The 22972-nt window shown below is 37.0% G+C and overlaps 1 protein-coding gene across 8 annotated transcripts in view; it reads right to left on the reverse strand.

Annotated features, from left to right (window-relative positions):
* CDK14 (cyclin dependent kinase 14) overlaps positions 1–22972 on the reverse strand; it is a 638124-nt gene that overhangs the window by 459795 nt on the left and 155357 nt on the right. For all 8 annotated transcript variants that reach the window (XR_015247658.1, XM_025929509.2, XM_086696604.1 and 5 more), the window contains one exon: positions 6500–6745. Coding sequence is in view for 7 of the 8 variants with exons in the window: in XM_025929509.2 (XP_025785294.2) it covers positions 6500–6745 (246 nt within the window). In the remaining variant the exon portion in view is untranslated. The remainder of the gene's footprint in view (positions 1–6499; positions 6746–22972) is intronic.

Raw genomic sequence — 22972 nt, forward strand, 5'->3', positions numbered from 1 at the left:
GAAGCAAAGCAGTTTCCACACAAAGTAAGTGGCCTGATATATAAGAAAGACTTCCCAGGGTAGAACAGGAAAGGGTAAGCCCAGTAAGAAACTCAGGAAAGAGAATCTAAACGAAGTTAACAATAGGAGAGAATCAGTATAAATTTCTAGTTAAACATAGTAGTTTTAACACAGGTATTAATCTCTCTCCCTCACCAATCTGTACTAAATTGACAGTCAAGTTATAACTCACAAGGGCAAACAGAATGAGTAAGAAGAAGATTGCAGACAAGATAGATACAAACAAAAATTAGGAGACTGGAGGCAAATGGATGGTAGGTCAATGACCAGGACGATGACCAAAGGCATAAACCAATTAAGAACAAACTCAGTTCATACTCCAGAATTCCAGAAACACTCAAGAATTAGAAGCTGAACTTTAACGAGGGGCCAAAAACAAAGTGCTTAGTTGGAATGAGTTTAAGGAACAGGTCCTTTCCCGGGAACTTGACTTTCTGGATCAGGTGTCTGCCCTTCCCTGATCCTCGTAGAGGCTTATTCTCTGAAAAGGGTGAACCAGACAGGCTCAGAACTGGGACAGACACCAAGCACAGTGGAAATCAGGATGAAGAGCCATACTGAATGAAAACAAAGCACAAGACAGTCTGTGCAGAACTGGGAGACAGTGGGAGACACTTGAACATCTCAGAAAAATAGCAGTTAGGCTTTTGTATCCTAAAAAATAGATCTGTAACTTTACTCAGCCAAGGAAAAAGATGGATTGATCCTGACATGTGATAGCCTTCCTATGAAATGACTAGGTCTTTACTGCTATTGCCTATGCTGAGCCCTGCCTGTTGACAAGCACTGATGGCACAAAGAACTTCCTATCACCTTGTTTGTACATTACTCATAATATGAACTCAGCCAACAGTTCTATCCAAAGGCATGATCTAGACTCACCAAAATTAAAAATCTTAACAGGCAAGGCAGAGACCAAAACAAATAAACAGAAACAAAGAACTCAAAGGAAACTGGAGATAATTCAGGAAGTATAGTAAAATAATTCCTCAAAATTTCTCTAAGCTATGTTTAGTATCTTCAAAAACATATAAGGCAACATATTATTCATTGAAAAAGAACAGATTCATTAAAAAAAATTTTTAATGTTTGTTTATTTTTCAGAGAGAAAGAGACAGAGTATGAGAGGGGGAGGGGCAGAGACAGGGGGTGACAGAGAATCCAAAGCAGGCTCCAGGCTCTGAGCTGTCAGCACAGAGCCCAATGCAGGGCTCGAACCCATGAACTGTGAGATGACCAGAGCCAAAGTTGGATGTTTAACTAAGCCACCCAGATGCCGCTGAACAGGTTGATTTTAAAAAGAATATATGAATAAGAAAGAGCTTCTGGAAGTAAATGTCAGCAACAATTAAAAATTTAACTGAAATGTTAAAATTTTTTTAAATATCCATAAAGCAGAGGAAATCAAAAAGAAAATGAATATACAATAAAACAATAGTTTCTGAAATTGAAAGAAATTAATTTCAAAATTGAAAAGATCCCCTAAGTCCCAAGAAAAAGGTACACATCAGGGATGAAAGGAAAGTCTTAGAAGTTTCCATAAAGAAAAAAAGCAGATCACAAAGAATGAATTAGGAATCAGAATAGTCTATGGCTTTAAATAACAATATAGGGACAAAGCAATGTCTTCAAAAGGCTATGAAAAAATTTATTTTCTAAGCTAGAATCCTAAACACAGATTATTAATCAAGTTGCCAAGTATGAATAAAAGCATAGGTGTATGGCAATGACATAAACCAAGAACAAGACATATAACCCAGAGCTTAGGTATTTAACACAAAAATGATGGAAAAGAAACTTCTCAAGAAGATGGTGAAGGGAAGCCTCAGGACAGCAGGCTTGGGGATCAACTAGTCCAGACTGGATTAGAAGGAATGACAACATCAAGGACAATCTCAGGGGGAAGAAAAACTGACAGGTTCCTTGATTCTGATTTGTTTCAGAAGTTTTATAATGTTACCAGATAGTCTGGAACCTCAATTTGTGATTGTAATTATAATAATTCATAGGAGGCAATTATGACTAAGAAAATCTAAAAGTTATGCAAAGAAGGATAGAGTTGTTGAATCACTTTGTTGTACACCTAAAACTAATGTAACATTGTGTGAACAACTGTATGTCAAGAAAAAATAAATTTTAAAAAGTTATTCATGGAACAGCGTGGCTGGGTGGCTCAGTTGGATGAGTGTCCCGTTCTTAATTTCAGCTCAGGTCATGATCACATGTATGGTAAGTCTGAACCCTGAGTCAGGCTCTGCACTAACAGCACGAAGCCTGCTTGGGACTCTGCCTCTCCCCCTCTTGCTTTCTCTCTCTCTCACTCAGAATAAATAAACTTAAAAAAAAAGTTATTCAAGGGTCACCTAGGGTGCTCAGTAGGTTGAGCATCCTACTTTGGCTCAGGTCAAGATCTCAGGGTTCATGAATTCAAGCCTCACTCACATCAGACTCACTGCTGTCAGCGCAGAGCTCACTTTGGATTCTCTATCCCCCGTTTCTGCCCATCCCCCACTTGCACTCTCTCAAAAATAAACATTAAAAAAAAGTTATTCAAGGAAGGAAATTTAATCATAGTATATCATGTTGTCTTGCTATGAACAGCATTTATAGCATCATAAGATGGCAAATACTACTTATTAAAAGCCAAAAAGTAGAGGAAATATATTTGGGGACAAGACATAGCAGAGAAAATCCTCTCCCAAATCTAGAGGCTTGTTCAGATTCAGGTTTAATTTTGTTGGTGTTTTGTGTTAACTTCCACTAGGACATCATAATGTTTGGCTGTCTCTCTTTTGGTGATGTTAGTAGGTATTGACAATCATTACCTATATATATTAACTTGTCAGGGATTACCAAATTGTGATTCCTAAAGACACGATCCTTTCTTTATTTATTAGTGGGATTATTTCTAAAAGAGAAATTCACCCTCCCCCATCAAAACTAGGTAAATTTGAGGTAAATTTTATATAGGAATCACAGAAAATAAATGCTTAGTCATTTGCTTTTTTACCAGTTTTCAACAATGATTCTTGTTTTTATAAAGATTTCTCTTGGGTTTCGTATGTTAATTTATAACATCATATCTCTAATTTTTCCCATTGCTTAGAGTATTTCCATTGATTCCTTTGGACTTTCCAGATATGTCATCAAAAATCTGCAAATAAAGATAATTTCACCTCCTAGGTTGCTTTCATTATCTGTAAACATGTTACTCTGCTCTTTATTCTTTTTCTTTTTTTCATAGTTTTGTATGGGATTTAACCAATAATTTTTCTATTGGCTAGTTTTAGCAAAATGAACTATTCAGTAGTTTAAGATAGGGGTGTGGCCAAGATACCTTTTCTAGCTTCCTAGAATAAAGTTCTTTCATCTTTTTCATGAAGTTGAAAAAATTAAGAAAATCTAGCACACACTCTTCCCCCATCTTTTTGCCCCAACACTTCGTTCTGGATCATCCATTTCCTCTGTCCCTGTTGAACGTGACCTGCACAGAAGTCTACTTCAACACTTCTATTCAGTACAGGGATCTGTCCTGGAAAGGTGCTTCAATTTGGCTTTCTAGAGAAGTCACAAAAAGGCCAGCAGACCACTCTAATATCAGTAGACCACCATGGTCTCCTTGCACTCATCTACTCACAGAAGCAATCCAAGTCCCTCCCAGTTGCTGCTATCACTGTCCTAAGAATGACCCAACAAGCTGCAGTGTGTACCTGATCATAACGGTAATGGGGGCTTTCTCTGACACAGCCTTCCCTGAGCTTCCAATCACACTTTCTGATGCCACGCAGTTCTGAAAACTATTAATGTGTTCCCCTCACTCCTATTTTGAGGTTCATGAGTTACATTTTCACCTGTATTTGTTGTCATTATCCACTGGTTTTGGTTTTACTCTACTTGTTGTTCCAATCACAAGAGGAGTTCAAAATCTATTCCATTGCAATACTCCCAGACTCCTCTATTTGATCTTTTAAGCTATGTTCAAGCATTACTTTAATAAAGATAAAATTTAGCTTTAGAGAGAAAGAGATACCAGAAGCATTAAGCAAGACTCAACTTTCCTTAATAAGAATTGAAATTAATTCCTTATTAAATATTAAAAATATTGAAATTCCATTGTTATCATTCATAGTGCAACAGACACAATGACTTTTAAAACCACATGACCCCTAGTAGCAACAAGCATACCCAGCACCCACATCTTGGTTTCTAACTACCACTTTCCAATAAAAGGAACTGAGATTCTTTGGAGAATGGTTAGTTTTAGGTCTGGGGCTGGGAAAATACAATATAAGTCAAAAGTGTCTTGTAGGATCAGAAAGTAAGGAAGTATTCAAAAAACAGAGGGATGAAGACATCTCAAAAGGACACAGGACCCAACCTAAATGAGTTCCCAATGACTAAAGTAGGAAGAATCTGAGCAACAAAAGAAGTAACTTACCAGTAGATTATAACTAGTATTACAGATAAAATACAGGACAACTAGTTAAATTTAAATTTCAGGTAAACAGGAAATAATTTTTTAGTATAAATATGTCACATTGCAATATCTAAAAATGCCAGTTTCTATACACCATTTAAAGGCTGACATATAACAATACTTTTTAATGCTTATTTATAGATTTTGAAAGAGAACACACATGAGCGGGGGAGAAACAGAGAGAGAGGGGGAGGGAGAGAATCTCAAGCAGGCTCCATGTTGAGAGTGCGGAGCCTGACACAGGACTCAATCTCACAAATCATGAGATCACAACCAGAGCCGAAATCAAGAGTCGGATGTTTAACTGACTGAGCCACCCAGGTGCCCTGACGTGTAATAGTATGAAGATAACTATAGAGTAAAACGCGTATAATTCTCTTTCCATAACATAGGCTTAATCATTCTCAACAACTTCTTTCATTTCTTCTAAATGCCACTAAAAGTTCTCCCAGGAGTTAGGGATATATCTATGACCTAGATAGATGTTACCTTGCACTCACAGGCCAGTTTGGGGAAAAAAAACAAACAAACAGATAATCAATGATCCTAACAAATGCTGCATTGATAGTATTTATTTCAGCTTCATTAACACAAAATGTGACAAGATTTGTGCAGTGTCACACAAGTGTCAATACTTTCCTAGCAGTTGACATTTCTGGCTCTGTTTTACCCTCATCAAATTTAATATTTAATATTTGTGAAATGGCATGCTTCTTAGCAAGATGATAGAATCAAAATTCTCTTAGCATTCTCCTCTTAGCTTTTAAACTGTTAGAACATCACTCAAAGGTTCTTAACTGTAAGTTAAATTCAAAAATTAATTTTTAAAATTTTTTGATATTTATTTATTTAGAGAGGGAGGGAGGGAGGGAGGGAGCACAAGCGGAGGAGGGGCAGAGAGAGAGGAAAAGAGAGAATCCCAAGTGGGCTCTGCACTGCCAGCACAGAGCCTGACATGGGTCTCGAACTCACAAACTGAGATCATAACCTGAGACGAAACCAAGAATAGGATGCTTAGTCAACTAAGCCACCCATGCACACCTGAAAACTACTTAATTTTAGAAGATCATAAGGTTTTTTAGAAGGTTAAACACAGGCCAGTTTGGGGGATATAAGTTTCAGTAAATATTTTACAGTAAAAAAGCAGCATTCACCTCAAAACATTATACCTCCTTAAGTCTAAAGGCAGGACTTGCCTTAATACAGTGTGAGTTTAGAAAATTTCAATATGATGAATAGGATTTCTCTTTAAGAAGATCAATTTTAGGGTGTTGGGGGGCCCAGTTGGTTAAATGCCCGACTCCTGATTTAGGCTCAGGTTGTGTGATCTCACAGTTTGTAAGACAGAGCCCCACATCGGGCTCTGTGCTGACAGAGTGAAGCCTGCTTGGGATTCACTCTCCCTCTCTCTCTCCCCTTCCCTCTGCTAGTGCCCTCTCTCTTTGTGTCTCTCAAAATAAACATTTTTTTTAAAAGATCAATTTCAACATCAACCTCTTAAATTTTAAAATATTTGCACTGAAAACAAACTCGTATAAGACAAGTGAACAAAATTTAACACGAATTCTGAAGTGACATTCTTTGTCATTTGTGAATTTGCCAAACTTAAATCTATCTTTACTGCCCACAAAAACAGGGAAGTTCAATATCCTTTGCAAGGGTTTGAAAATAGCAAAGGATCTTTAATTACAAATTCCTCTACCTGGAAACAACTAGGAAAAAAAAAAAAAAGAATTTTCCAAAAATAAGTTGAATCATCTGTCATTTGCCTGCTGGGTCCTTATGAATAAAGAGTCTGTATATAGATTGCGTGCTCTCTCTCTCCCCCAAAACATTAAACCACGCTGTGAGAGAATGCATAATCATGCAATGATAAAGCCTCTTGCCCTCTTCCAGCACAGCAAGGTACAACTCTAAGAGGGATACTGCGGTTTCCCTGCTGATAAAGAAGACTGTACTTACCGAGCTGGGGCTGGAGTGCCGCCTAACTTTTGGTGACTCTTTGCCAGTGGAGGAGGACTTGAAGTTAATGCAAGCATTGTTCTCGGAATGCACCCTCTTTACTTGATTAGCTGGTTTCTCAAATGGGTCAAAAGTGCTCTGTGTCCTCTGAACCCTGACTTTTTTATCCTCAGGAATTGTGTCCAGGGGTTTGATCACTGAGTCCATTCCCTGGCAGTTCCGTGTAGACATCTTTGTGACACATATCTAGGAAAGAAGAAAAACAAATTCAGAACTCTCCACTGAAATTTTAATATCACTAAACACGCAATTTATTATTCTAGAAAGCATGCCAATTTCCATTTCAGGAAATACCCAGAAAGGTCACATTCTAAAAACTATACCAGCTTAAATCCCAATATGAAAAATTCTTCATAATCATTATGCTTATATTCATTTAGGGCAGACACTAAAAATGCTATCCATAAAATGAGAAGCTTAAGGTTCAGACTACTAGTGACCTAAGAAGGTTCTTGAACCCCATCACATGTTTTACCATCTGCCTGCAAGTGGGATTACTCTGAATCATTAGGAAGTTGGACAACTTGCCTTAATAATAATAATTGTTTTTTAAAAAAAATCAGTCGAGCGAAATTAGATGGGCATTTTAACTGATGGGTCATCATAGAAGCAGCTAACACAGCTAGAGAAAAAGGTCATCATGTTTTTCAAAAGTACATCTGTCCCCATCCTAAATTCATCTCCAAACTGGAATCTAAAACTTGAGCATATAAAAGAACTAATGGTTAGAGATGTTGAAAAATTGAAAACAGTGTTTTTTTTCTAATACCAAAACTAAAGGATGCAAAGAAATAATACTGTAAAAGAGAAACACGGAATAACTTTCATTTCAAAATCCACAAGACCCCTACTTGCTTCCCAACTTCCCTCACTCTCTTCCTACCCTGCCTGCCCTACTCTCTCAATTTATTTTAGTTTCTCTAACTTTTGCCCCATTGTTTTCCACTTTATGTTCTAAACCTTTTGTTCTTCCTGTACTCTGAAGACTTTGTTGTTCTTATTAAATAACTTTATGGCTTCTGGCTTGTTTGTGAAGCTAGGTAAACTCTCTCGTTCTCTCTAGAGAAAAGGCAACTCTGAAACTGCTTTTAAAGGTTTTTTTTTTTTTTTTCTTGCTGTGAAAAGTCTCCATGTCTTTATTTTAAAAATCAGGAAACAGAAGACATTTAAGAAAACCCTGGACAGTTAAAAAGAAAAATACAAAGTATTTGAGTGTTATATATAGGATGATTCCATATGAGGAGCACATGTGTCTAGTGTGTGAATAGATACAGATAGATACAGATACAGATATATATGAAGACACACAAGTACAGATCTAGATACAAATATATGTATATGTATGTATGGGCACAGTAAAGGGTACAGAAGAAAACACCAAAACTGTTAACATAAGATACCTCTAGACATATGGAACTAAATTGGTAAAGGGTAAGATTATTAATTATTTATAGACCCTGTATTGTTTGAATTGCATAATAAACATATCTAGCAATGTAATTTTTGAAAACTGCTAAAGTAGGAAGGTATGTTTAACTAAATTATGCCCTTTCTTAAAATTTTTTAAACAAACAAAAAAAAGTTTAATTAAATCTTAAGCATCAGCTCTATCCTACAAGTATATCTCAACTGCAAAGCACAGGTTGAATTTTAATTAAGTCAAATGAGAAGGATATCATCATAAAACTGTTGAAGATGTCTTAGAAAGACTTAAGACAGATTTAGTGATAATTCTGACAAAATGTGTGCAGGATCTATATACAGAACTTACAAAACATGGCTGAGAGGAGTAAAGAAAAAAGGAAAAGAAACCAATTCATGGGTCTTTCAACTGACTGTGACACTTTCAGGAAGAAGCTAATCTCTGTTTCAGCCATAAAATATTACCAGTTTCTTACTTAACTTAAAAGGAGGTTTACATATGCATATATAAAGCAAATGAGGTAAGGAATGTATATAAAATGATAATATAAAAAGATGTACATGTGGACTGAATTGATACACGGATAACAGGAAAATGGTGACTATATTTGGACTCCAACTCTATCCTTGAAGATAGCACCAGGAAACAGAGTGCCACAGAAACATCTCCTACTTTTGCAAAAGGAGACTACAGAGCTCACCCTGCATTCCATTTAACCTGATATTCTACTTTTTATTCAAGGTCCTTGAACTATCTTAGTAAAATATATTTTATCACATAGAATATTAGCTTTTCTCTATATAGGAAAATATGTGAAAACCTTTTTCTAGATATAGGGGGGAACTTTATGCTGTAAAAATTGGTAACACATGGAGACCAACACAGCCACAGCAACAAATATTAGCAAAGGCTAAATGACAAATGTCACTTCATCATGTCAGCAGAAGAAAGAAGAGTTCTAAGGGCACCATCAAAGTTGAAAGAATAAACTTAATTCTTAACAAGTTCATGAAACTGCATAAACTCATATAAACCTGTCATTTGCTGTTCTTTGTGCTACCAGTTCTCACAAAGCTAAGACTCACAAGATTACTTGTGAAGTTTAGGAGACAGAGGGACTCCGACTGGAAATCTCGATAAATTCTCTGAGTCTATACAATTTAAATAAGAGAAATTGTTAGAGAATCTACTGCAAGTAAGGTCTTATCTCCTTCCTCATATTTTATATCAAGGGTCCTACATTTATTTATATGTTCAGTCAGGTAGCCTCTCATTTTATAGATCTAACTATAGCATACTTGATAATTGTAAACATCAGTGTGACCTATGCCCCTAGGAAAACCAGCCTCTCTAAAGTATTCTACCATTAAAACAAAAGAGTGGCAGCCTTTTCCTAATTTTTAATATGAAAAAGTATTCCTTTTTTAAGTTTATTTATTTATCTTGAAAGAAAGAGAGAGAGAGAGAGAGGCAAGTGGGAAAGGGGCAGAGAAAGAGGGAGAGAGAATCCCAAGCAGTCTCCATGCTGTCAGAGCCTGACATGGGACTTGATCTCAATAACCCAGAGATCACTTTCTGAGTCACAATCACTGAGCCACCCACGTGCCCCAAGGAAAAAGTTATTTCAACAACATTTTCTGAACTGAAATATTTCCCACATTCTTAAGCACTTCACATTTATCATTTTTGTCATCTACTAACAAACAACAAAATACAAGTAGAAACTATCATTAACATAAAATAAACTACTTGGAAATAGTATACTTATGTGGAAACATGCCTATGGTTGTGATTTTATTCACTACATTCATCATATAATTTCTTGCTAGTTAGGTTGTAGTTCATATGATAATTTTAAATATTTCAGTATCCCATCGCGGTTTGCAGAGTACCATATTTTCCAGGTATCCCATCAGCAGAACACACTTGAGGCTCACTATCTTCTTATCCAGTTCCATGCAGGCAAGAATGTTGTCTACATTACTGCACCCTTTTCCTACAGTGCCTCACCTGGTGCCTGGCCCACAAGAAAGCTCAATAAGGTTCTGTCTAATTATCATCAGATCTAAGAAAGTTCAGTCAAAGAAATAGTCTGGCTCTTGCTAAAAGTACCAAATCTCTGAAACATTTATTATTTAAAAGCTATTGTCAGAAAGACAGTAGTCCTGACAGGAAAAATAATAAACATACATGTATATGCATAAAATGTATTAACAAAAGATTTTTTTAACTACAAGCTCATTGTGATAGAATTTTAAAATGACACTTAATGTCCCTCACCTTTGGAAGGCAGCTATGCTCATGACTATACCCTAAATGCAATGTCTCTCACCTTTGAATAATCCCCTCCCTTTTGAGTGTGAATATGATGAGATCACTCCCATGATTATATTGTGTGATATGGCAAATGAGAGATTATCCTGAGTGGGCCTGACCTAGTGAGGCAAGCTCTTTAAAAGCAGAGAGTTTTTGGGGCGCCTGGGTGGCTCAGTCGGTTGAGTGTCTGGCTTCGGCTCAGGTCATGATCTCACAGTCTGTGAGTTCGAGCCCCGCGTCGGGCTCTCGGCTGACAGCTCAGAGCCTGGAGCCTGCTTCTGATTCTGTGTCTCCCTCTCTCTCTGCCCCTCCCCTGCTCATGCTCTGCCTCTCTCTGTCTCAAAAATAAATAAAAACATTAAAAAAATTTTTTTTAAAGCAGAGAGTTTTCTCCAGCTAGTCGCCGAAGAAAAAGAGAGATGTGATGTGGGCATCCTGGAAGAAAGCAAACATTTCATGCCGTGAACTGAAACGGAGACCACACGACACAGCACTGTGAGCAGCCTCTAAGAGCTGAGAGTGCTCGCTGGCTAACAACTAGCAGGAAAATGGGGACTGTGCTCCTGTTATAACCACAAGAAAATTATTTCTGCCAACAACAGTGATTGAGAGGATCGTGAGCCCCAGGTAAGAACTACAACCATGCCCAACATCTTGATTTCGAGTGAGCCCAAGGGCAGAAAAACCAGCCGTGTTGCTCCTGGACTACAGAAACTGAGCTAAGAAGGTAGTAAGTTTGTGGTGATATGTTACACAGCAATAGAAAACTAATATGCTTACTTTACTGAAATTGTTTAAAGTACTTTGATATTTGAGCAGAATGTTCTTAGGAACATGTCGCAAATACCATTTCCTGAATTTGATATACTGTATCAGATTCAGGAGAAAATAAGTGATGATTCTTATGACTACTGTCAGTAAATGACCATATATCACGAGTTTTCTGCAGGATGTAACTCCATCAGCATTATAACATCCACAAACAAGTTCTCTACATAATTAAGTTTATACACAATTAATCTTGGTCTCCATTTTGCCTGGGGTTTATGTGAATAACATCATTATCAGCACCTGCTTTGTACATGTATCTTCATCCAGGAAAGTAATCTATACTTGAATTTTCCACATAGGGCAGAGTGACCGCTCTGGAAAAGTTTCAAGTTTCCAACATTTGGGACAAACAACTTAAATGTGATCTAGCTAGCTCTGTTAACCACAAGCAGAAAAGAAAGTAGGATCCAGATCCTTCATAAAGATATAGGGAACCAGCCTTGTTGACCTCATGAGCTTGTCAGGCAACTCACCCTGCAGACCCCCAAAAGAGGAAAGGGTTAGGTCTAGAGAAAGATGCAGGCAAGATGAACTAAGAATAGTACTCATTTCCCCTAGAAAGCTGCAATTTCTGGCAGCTCATTGAATAAAATTATTGAAGAACCCAGGTTATGTGAAGAGAACAGAACTAGCAATGAAAGAACATTCTAGAAGTCAGATTATACACAGGTGCTACTGTGCAAGTCTTCATCTGATTCCTTCTACAGCCTCTCAGCAATCTAAATAAACATTCCCCCTACCAAATAGAATCACTTTGTTCCCTCAACAAAATGCTTATGGTCAGTGCAGTAGAAAGTCTTGATGATACACATAATCTGACACTATAACAAAAATCAAGGACAGAAGCATGATAGGTCAAATTGGGAAGAATCAGTGGGAACTGTTCCATAACCTCAAAAAGGCAGAGTTTTCCAACGACCAAACAGTAGCTCTTTGAAGCCTTACTAACTTTCATGTGTACCCCTAGTGTCCAGATTTTGGTCTATGTTCCAATTCTTCACTATGAAAAAAGAGGAATCCTTGAAAAGTAACCTGACTCTAGTTCACAGGGTAGGAAACACAAAACAGCTGTGAAATATCCAGCTGTTACCAGAAAACTAGGATCCTTTTAGAAATGTCATGGGCAATGCTAGAAGGGACAAAGGAGTCTGCCTATAGGGATTCCTAATAGCCAAATGGTGGTTATGTATTTGCCCAGCACCAGAAAAATAAAATTATGGTTAAGTGGAACAAGCTGAGTTATTGGAAGACCATAAGTTCAATATGATTTCAAAAGAGGGAAGTTAATATAAAGGGCAAAGGGAAGTTATAAAATAAAAGAAGCATGAATATAATAGGATATGGTTGGTTTTAATACATGGAACTGCATTAAGGAGTAAGGCAACTGGTGCTAGAAAAAGTAGGAACTGTACCCCAAAAACAGGAATGATTGGCCAGGGTCTGTAGAGCCCTAGGCAGCACAAGTGTAGAAAGAGCAGCAACACAGCATGCTCTAATAACAGACCAAAGAGTATGTGATGTTGCCTAAGCAATGTTTTACAAAGAATATGTCTAGTGGAGAGACACCAGACTACAAAGAAAACTTATGTGAAACCGAAGTGGGAGGCATTTTTTGGAAATGAGTTAAATTGTAATAACTAAGTGAAATTTAACCCTTCAAATGAAGACTCAACTGACTGCTAACCAGTGACTCAGATCTGAATCACTTTGGAAAAAGCAACCAAGACCCCAATGTTGTTACTCAGATCCTATAACCCCTGCTATCTAAGAAGGCTCTGTTTTATTTGTGGATCTGTAAAGAGTACACCACCCCAAGAAGAGTCAAAAAATAGTACTGAAACCCCTTGGAAATAATTTAAATAAGTGGATCTGTAACCCTATAGAAGGTATAGAGAAGGTATAAAAAGACACACAGAAATAATAAAATTAATTAAACCCACAATGTTTGTGTTTTAAATAGGATGAGTATAAGTACAGTAATATAATTTGCAATAATCATATTTGTACTTGTTTTCTTTATTTAAGGTATCTGAATTATGTTAAAATAATCAGTCACAGTAAATTAGTGTTTGAAATTAAGGGAATTTAATTAAGTCAGTAATCCATGCTTAACTGTACTGAGACAAATTGGTTTTCAAAATTGCATTTATCAGCTATACATTTTTTAAGAACATAGGCATTTGTCTAAGTATGAAGGCCATAGGATGTTCCAGGCACAGAAGACCCTTGGACATTCTGTAACCATCAGCTTTCACTGCCCTTACACATACTTTGTTAGTGCCCTCCACATAGGGCACACCAAATCATAGAATTCCTCCCACACCAAGCCATGTTCCCACTATATTATTGTTCAAGATTCCTTTTTCGCATGTGGCTGTCAAGTGTTCCCAGCACCACTTATTAAACAGACTTTTTCCCATTGTATATTCTTGCCTCCATTGTCATAGATTAACTGACCATATAAATGGGCATTTATTTCTGGGCTATTACATTTTATTGATCTATATATCTGGTTTTGTGCCAGTACTGTACTGTTTTAATTACTATAGCTTTGTAGTATAGCTTGAAATCTAGGAGTGTGAAACCTCCAGCTTTGTTCTTCTTTCTCAAAATGGTTTTGGTTATTTCGGGTCATATATGGTTCCATACAAATTTTAGTATTATTTTTTCTAGTACTATGAAAAATGCCATTGACATTTTGATAGAGATTTTGCTGAACCTGTAGATTGCTTTGAGTAGTATAGACATTTTAACAACATTAATACTTCCAATCCATGAGCACTGTACATCTTTCCATTTATTTGCATCATCTTCAATTTCTTTCATCAATGTCTTACTGTTTTTAGAGTATTAGGTCTTTCACTTCCTTGGTTAAGTTTATTCCTAGTTATTTTATTGGGTTTTTTTTTTGATACAAATGTAAATGGGACTGTTTTCTTAAATTCTCTTTCTGATAGTTATTAGTGTATGTATACAAACACAACACATTTCTGTATACTGATTTTGTATCCTGAAAATTTACTAAATTCATTTATCAGTTCTAATAGATTTTTGGTGGAAGGTTTAGGATTTTCTATATATAGTATCATGTCATCTCTAAATAGTTACAGTTTTACTTCTTATTTTCCAATTTGGATGCCTTTTATTTCTTTTTCTTGCCTAACTGTTATGGCCAGGACTTCCAACACTGTTAAATAAAAGTGGCAAGAGTGGGCATCCTTGTTTTGTTTCTTCTTTTTTTTTTAATTCATGCTAGTTAAAATACAGTGTAGTCTTGGCTTCAGGAATAGAACCCAGTGATTTAGCTCTTACATATGACACCCAGTGCTCATCCCAAAAAGTGCCCTCCATAATGACCATCACTGATTTAACCCATCCCCCCACCCACCACCCCTCCAGCAACCTTTAGCTTGTTCTCTGTAGTTGAGAGTCTCTTATGGCTTGCCTCCCTCTCTTTATTTATTTTTTCTTCCCTTCCCCTACATTATTTATTTTGTTTCTCAAATTCCACATATGAGTGAAATTATATATTTGTCTTTCTCTGACTAACTTATTTCACTTAGCATAATACCCTCTAGTTCCATCCACGTTGTTGTAAATGGCAAGATTTAACTCTTTTTCATTGCCACGTAGTATTCCTGTGTGTGTGTGTGTGTGTGTGTGTGTGTGTGTGTGTGTGTGTACACACACAAATATACATACATACCAACCACATCTTTATCCATTCATCAGGCAATGGACATTGGGCTCTTTCCATAATTTGGCTATTGTTGGTAGTGCTGCTATAAACACAGGGGTGCATGTGCCCCTCAAGTCAGCATTTTTTGTATCTTTGTCTTGTTTCTCATCTTAAAGGAAAAGCTTTCAGCTTTTCAACTTGACTATGACGTTAGCTGTGGGTCTGTCATACATTGCTTTTATCACGTTGAGGTAATTCCCTCTGTACCCACTTGTTTAAGAATTTTTATCTTAAAATGGTGTTGAATTTTGTCAAAGGCTTTTCCTGCAGCTGAGATGCATCATATGATTTTTATGCTTTGTTCTGTTTATGTGACAGATCTGTTTCCACAGGCAAGAACAAAAGTGGCAACAAATGAAATTACATCAAACTAAAAAACTATTATACCATCAACAAATAAAAAGATAACCTACTAAATGGGAGAAGATACTTGCAAATGATATATCCAATAAGGGATTAACATCCAAAATATATCTTTATAGAGCTCATATAACCCAATATCAAAACCAAAGACAATTCCGGGGCGCCTGGGTGGCGCAGTCGGTTAAGCGTCCGACTTCGGCCAGGTCACGATCTCGCGGTCCGTGGGTTCGAGCCCCGCGTCAGGCTCTGGGCTGATGGCTCGGAGCCTGGAGCCTGTTTCCGATTCTGTGTCTCCCTCTCTCTCTGCCCCTCCCCCGTTCATGCTCTGTCTCTCTCTGTCCCAAAAATAAATAAAAAACGTTGAAAAAAAAAATTAAAAAAAAAAAAAAACAAAACCAAAGACAATTTGAATAAAATATGGGTTAATAAACCCATTAATAAACTGAATAAACATTTTTCCAAAGAAGACATAGAAACAGCCTACAGGTACATGAAAAGGGAAATGCAAATCAAAACCACAATGAGATAGCACTTCTCCCCTGTCAGAATGGCTATTATCAAAAAGACAAGAAATAACAAGTGTTGGTGAGAATGTGTAGAAAAGGGAACTCTTGTCCACTGCTGGTGGGAATGTTAATTTGTTGAAGCCATTGTGGAATACAGTTTAGATATTACTCAGAAAATTAAAACTATAAATACCATATGATCCAGCAAGTCCACTTCCAGGTATTTATCCAAAGAAAACAAAAACACTAGTCTAAAAAGACATATGCACACCATGTATATCAAAGCATTATTTACAATAGCCAAGAGACATAAACAACCTAAATCTCCTTCAGTAGATGAGTGGATAAAGAGGGTGTTTTATATATAGTGTAAGTATATAAATATCATGGAATATTATTCAGCCATACAAAAGAAGGAAATCTGGCCATCTGCAAAAATATGAGTCAATCTAGAGGGTATTATGCTAAGTGGAATAAGTCAGACAGGGAAAGACAAACACCGTCTGTTTTCACTTATATGTGGGATCTAAAAAACAAAACAAAGGAGCAAATGAAAAAGAAACAGATTCACAGATACAAAAGACAAACAGATGGTTGCCAGAAAGGAAGCGGGTAGGGGGATGGACAAACTAGGTAAAGGGAATTAAGAGGTACAATCTTTTAATTATAAAATAAGACATGGGGATGTAGAGCATAGGGAATATAGTCAATAATATTGTAGCAACTTTGTAAGGTGACAGATGGTGACTAAAACTATTGTGGTGACCATTTCATTGTATATATACATATCAAATCACTATGTTATTCACCTAAAACTAATACAAAATTATATGTCAATTCTTCTTCATTTAAAGAAGGCTCTTCTCAAAAATTACCTTTGCTCAGATGCTCCTGTTGATTAGATCCCACTCACCATTTAGTTTGCTCCAATATTTTACATACCCTGGATTATAATTATTCTTTTTGTGATACTTTAACCTCAACAACTTGACCATCTCCTCCAATTGGCAAAGACTGTGTTTTCTATTTATTTTATAGCCCAAGCGCACCTTTACCTTCAAATCTCCAATTGAAGGGTCTAGCAAAGGTTTTTGGATAATTTAGGGAAAGTAACAGTTTTACATAAATTAAGAGTGGTTTTTTCAATTCACAGGGCCACAAGAAAACACCTTTGGTATCCATTCCCAAGGCCCATCACAGGAAATAGTTGTGCTATCAGTACTGCCTGGAAATAACAGACATTCCAATATTAACAGGAATAAGGCTTTGTCTTCTCTATGACTGCATTTTTGTTCCTTGGTCTTGTTGATGAGAAAACTAAAGTGACAAAATTTACATAAGCAGGGATGTTTCAAGGTAGTAGTAGATAGAGAAAAAAGAAGAAATCATCACAAATACCCAAATAAACTTCTGTTATTTTATTTTTTCCAGTAAATTCAACAGAACCTGGAATTCAAACAAGGTTAGAGATGTACCCACAAATTTGGGTGTTCATCGGAATCAATTATTTTAGTTCACATGTCATTAACAGGGGTTTGAACATTAGCTGTCAAACTCAAAACTCAGTAAAAATGGTTAGAAATTCAAATAGTGTTGGAGGCTCCAAAAGTCACAGTTTGACCTATGATTTTAGCTTGGAGCTATGTAAAATCCAGACAACTGTCTACCAAACTCACAGCAGTGGATCTGAAAGAGCACAACTTAATTCAGTTAAGGTTGGCATTCATTTCAAGTGAATTCATTCAGGCTGAAAATTGTCCCTTTGAATCAACCATTTTCTGGTGATTGGCATTTTACTCAGTTCATGGTGTGATCTTGTCCACTTCTTCACCGCACACTCTTCATGAAGACAGACATTAGGGTAAGAACTGGTTTAAAGGACTCCAAGCTGACCCACAGTAAATACTGTATTATGCATCAGGCAATAAAATAGGCCACGGTCTTTTGACACTCATGATAGAAACATCCATGACAGGTCCAATACAAAACTGGGAAATATAAATAGGCAAAAATCTTGATACTAAAACAACCTCTTATATTTGTTTGCCCCCTCATCCACTACCCTGTGAGAGTCTGACGGGCTTCTCCTATTCACTGTCTCCTCTCAAAATCTCCCAATAATAATTTAAAGAAAAAGCTATCATCAGTCATCTACAAATTTTTGAACACTTAAACCAAAATATAACCTCTCCCAGAATTACTTAAACTTTAAGCATTATAGAATAAAAAGCTTCATTCCCTTTTAAAAGGAATTTCAGCTATGGAGGCATAGGTGGGCAAGGTATTCTGGTGGGAGGGGAGCTAGTGAGGTGAGTAGGAAGAATTTCTAATGCTACTGGCATCATAACCCTTGACAGCTGCCTTCGTCTCTAACCTAACTTGCAATATCTACAAGTATGTTCACTCCCTTTGACTGTGGCCATCTTTTTCTCACATGTGTGCATGTCCGTGTGTGTGTGTGTGTGTGTGCGCGCGCGCGTAAAGGTGGCAGTGTGGTTACATGAAGATATGGGATGGGTTATCTATATGTACATAAAGGAATATATGCATGAGTGTATTTTTACATACAGCTATGTTTTATTGGAACCAAGCTCTTGCCTAAAATCACCTTCAGAACATTAGCAAACATACAGGCAAGACTGCTGCCTACATAAGTCACATAGCGACTTAGATTAAGTCACTTAAACTCTCTGAATCTCAGTCTTCTCGTCTGTAAAATGATACAGCTGGCGTAAATAGCTCTTAATACCTTCTAAAACTTGACTGTTCTATTATAAACTCTAGGCAGCAGTTTATAGCTGAAAATGATTTTAAATAGATCAACTAGGCCAGACACATAAATTCACTTCTTTGTGCTTCCTTTTATGTTCCATTTCCCTTAAGATTTTAGGTTTAGCAAGCAGGCAGCCAGGTTCACACCACGAACACTTCTCCTGATCTCTCCAGTCTCTGTAGGTCTCCCTTCACTCCAAAATCCTGGCATTGTTTCTCAGTGATGGCATCCTGGGCCTTTGGCTGACAAATTATTTGCAAGCAGCATGATGCAGCAGGTCACATGGTAGGATGTTTGGCAACCCTCGTTCTGTCTACTAAATGCCAGTCGCGTCCTTATGTCACTGACACAACCAAAAATGCCCACACAAAAGAACATCGTCATCTTTAGATTGTACTTCATAATCTGTCCCTTAAATATATGCTGTCTTACATGCTTTCATATAAACCACTGTGTAACTTATTTTCATGTGTTCGGTTTATTCTGCTGGGATGGGAGGACGTCTTTGTTTTGCTCTATTATGTGTTCATTATATTTCTGTGACCAGACTGTACACACCTTGAACACAGAAATCATTATCTTCCTTTCCTTTAAATGCTCCCCAAGGCCCAAAAGATGGCATGAAATGGGTGTTCTGTTAATATTTACTCAAAGATGGAATGTTTTCCTTACTATGAGCTGTCCCCTTTAACTAAACATAGGCCAGTTAAAAAATTAGTCCTACCTACATAACAATGAGGCACCTTCTGAGCCTAGATCTCTTCCAGTCAATGAAAAGGCTTTCACCAGCTGTTCCTACTCACCAGAATTCAATGTCTATTACTGTGATTTAATTTAAAAATGCTTATTTTTCTACTGACTGATTTCTTTGGGGTCTGACCTAATTTCATTTAAATCCTGAATCCACTGGCTAACGGACACAGTTGAATGGACGATTCTTGAGGACACTACATTCCTTTATGTCACTTCAGTGACTATAGTTCTGTTATGACCCTTACTGGGCTTCAAGGCTTACCACCAAGAGGCTTGATAATTGTTTTGCTAGTTTTATCATGAAATATTTACGTGGTCTTCTCAGCAGCTTAACCTTTAATATATATTACTAAAATAATTTGTTAGTTGCTTTCTCTTCTGTTATAATTATAATCCTGACTTAGATACACATGATATAGTCTGCTTACAGGTTTGCAAAGATTGATGCTTTTATTTACTAACTTCCAGGTTCTTGATTTCATCCAAACCATAATGATGGATTTAACATAAAGTTTAATGAACTGTGTGAACACACACAGTAAGGACAAAAATGCCCTCTTGATTGTTGGCTGTGGCCTATATAGATAGGTTTTTTGGAATGTAGCTACCTTTGGGAATCAGGATTTTATCTGGAATATTGTCTAATATTCTGCAGTGGACCAGCAGCACTGGCAATGCCTGGGATCTCAGCCCACCCCCCTTAAGTCCTACTGAGTCAGAACCTGTGTTTTAACAAAATCCCCAGGGGATTGGTGTGTATGTAAAAAGTTTGAGGTGCAGTGCTCTAAACCATATAATGGTAGATTCTGCTGGTATGGCCAAATAAGAGATTGAGATTGTGCGAGAGGTCAGGAGTTTTAGAGGCTAAATTTGTTTCAAACTCTCGGTACCACAAGTGATAATCATTTCAATATTCCTTGTGTAAGATTTTTACTCAAACTTCCCGCAAAAGATCGTGGCAATTTCAGCTAATCCTTTAATATAAATTTGAACTCTAAAATAAAATTGTCCAATAAGGTATACCCAACTTATTTATACATTTTTTTAAAGTAATGGGATCAGGGGCACGTGGGTGGCTCAGTCAGTTAAGCGTCTGACTTCGGCTCAGGTCATGATCTCACGGTTTGTGAGTTTGAGCCCTGCATCAGGCTCTGTGCTGACAGCTCAGAGTCTGGAGCCTGCTTCAGATTCTGTGTCTCATTCTCTCTCTGCCCCTCCTCCACTTGTGCTCTGCCTCTCTCTGTCTCTCAAAAATAAATAAATGTAAAAAAAATCTTTTTAAAGCAATGGGATCAGAGTAAGCAATAAGCATAGAATAAAGAATATACATGGGTCACAACAGCATACTTAACATTACCTCCTGTGTAGAAATTTGTGAATTTACCTATTTCTAATACAGAAGCACTGTTTTGCCACTGGCTACCATATCTATGAAAAAACATTGCCACAAAATTATCCTAAGGAGATTTGAACCCAGAATATTACTTTGCTTTTTATTTACCAGAGTTTATTTGGTAGCTTTAAAAAACAGAAACAAAATTTTTAAAGGAACCTAACGTTTGCAAAGAGTACCACATAGCCTAAAGGTCCTCCCCTGGGAGGAAAAAAAAGACCAGCCCTTTGCCTATATGAAATACTAAACACGTCCTACCCCAGATTGGACAAGGGATATGAACTCCTATTCACAAGCAGAAGGGCACAGCAATTCTGCAGAAGTTTGGGTGTCACTGTTTCCACTAAAAACATACTAAATATTCCAAAAGGGTCAAGAGGAGGAAAAAAAAAAAGGTATGTGAATTTTCTTTTTTTTTTTAATGTCTATTTATTTTTTTTGAGAGGGAGCATGAACGGGAAGGGGAGAGAGAATCCCAAGCAGGCTCCACGATGTCAGCACAGAGACTGATACAGGATTTGATCTCATGAATGATGAGATCATGACCTGAGCTGAAATCAAAAGTCAGAAGCTTAACCAACTGAGCCACCCAGGCACGCTGGATATGTGAATTTTCTGACTGTCATTTGACATTCATAATTATAAGCTGGTTAAAATTCTATCATGGAAAAAAACATAGCATTCATATCATATGGCCAAATGAATACATTGGGAGGTGAAATATTAGAATTGATATCAATATTACCTAATATCTACCCTCTCCCATTTATAGCCAGAGGGCTCAGAAAGGGGGCACATGATGTGAGAATCCCCATAACGCAGTAAGGGAGTGGCTTTGTTGAGATTCCACAAAGCAAAAGCCTATTCCAACCTACAAAATTCCCACAGCTGCAGTGAGGAATTAGAATACCCATTCTCAACAAAACAGAAGAATCAAGCTACACAAAGTGGCTCACAACGCATGGCTAATTAGTGTCTTCATCAAGACACTATTCCCTTACAGCTCTTATTCTAGAAAAGAAAAAGTCTGGTCTGCACCAGAAAAGTCTGGTTTCCCCCTCTCTCATAGAATGTACAGGTTTAAATATAGCTTTTCTTCTTATTCTGGCTTGTCCTGGGTCCTAACCTCAGAAAGGGAGACCAGAATGTGTTTTCAAAGGACCCCACATCATGCAGAGTTATGAGATAACCTGGCAAGAAGGAGTAATATTACCTACAGCAATTTAAAAATATCTACCATGGCAGAAGTACTAATAATCAGAAAACAGATCAGGCTGAACTCAGATTCACAGTTGTCTGAAATGATTAACATGGTCCAGGATGCTTTCCACCTATATACATACGCTCACTGTTTGAGGGTTTTTTGGATTTGTTTGTTTGTTTCATATCATGAGGACCAGAGAAACTGTCATTTGTCTCATTGTGCACATGATAGTCTCAGGTATTTTCTGAATTCTGTTTTGTTTCTCTTCTGAGTTTCATTGCACCATCCATAGCGTCTTTGTACTAAGCCAGGCTGGTTCTTCCTTTATAAGTATACCTTTCAAATATCTGTAGCTCGCTATTCTGTCCCTCATGTAAGATAAAGCATCCACAAGGCATAATAACATTAAAAATGGAAACTGAAAAAACACACTACTGGAGGTGCTGACTGATCCATTAGGGCCTGAATTTCTTTCCCCTGGTAACCATATGAACAGCATTTAAAAATAAAGATTATAAATATTTTTAAATTCCTTCCCTGAAGGAAAAATAAAATTGTGTACTATCTTTTTACTCTAAAACAGATGGCTATATAAATAAGTACAACTTCTATATCCTCACCTACGATACCCATCTTTTTAATAAAATTTAGATTATTAATACTTTAATAATAATTTAGTGACTCATGTCAAGAGTGATGTTATAAAGTTTAAAAGTTTAATGTTTTTATTCTAATAAAATAAATTGCGATGCAAACCTGACCAAAGAATTCAGAAAAATATAGGGCATCACTCAATATAGGATTGACTTTTGAAGCGCCTCAGATTTTCAGAGAATCATATATGGGTCACTAACCACACAGAGCTTATGAAGAGAAACACAGGGAACAATGAACCTTTGGGGAGAAAATGGAAGTATCTTTCAATGCAGCTTTAACAAGTGGTCCATCTATTGTAAAGAGCTAAAATTTCAGCAATAATAAATCTGACAGCAATCCATTAATAATAAAGTCCTAACTGATTTCATGACAACCGGTTCTGTAAATCTTTCCTATGACTGACAAAAGTCAATAGTGACTCCGAACGGAGAGAGTGAAGGTGAATAGAACAGACC

This window comes from Puma concolor, chromosome A2 (genome assembly GCF_028749965.1).
Source record: "Puma concolor isolate L17-30 chromosome A2, mPumCon1.1.hap2, whole genome shotgun sequence".
Taxonomy (NCBI): Eukaryota; Metazoa; Chordata; class Mammalia; order Carnivora; family Felidae; genus Puma; species Puma concolor.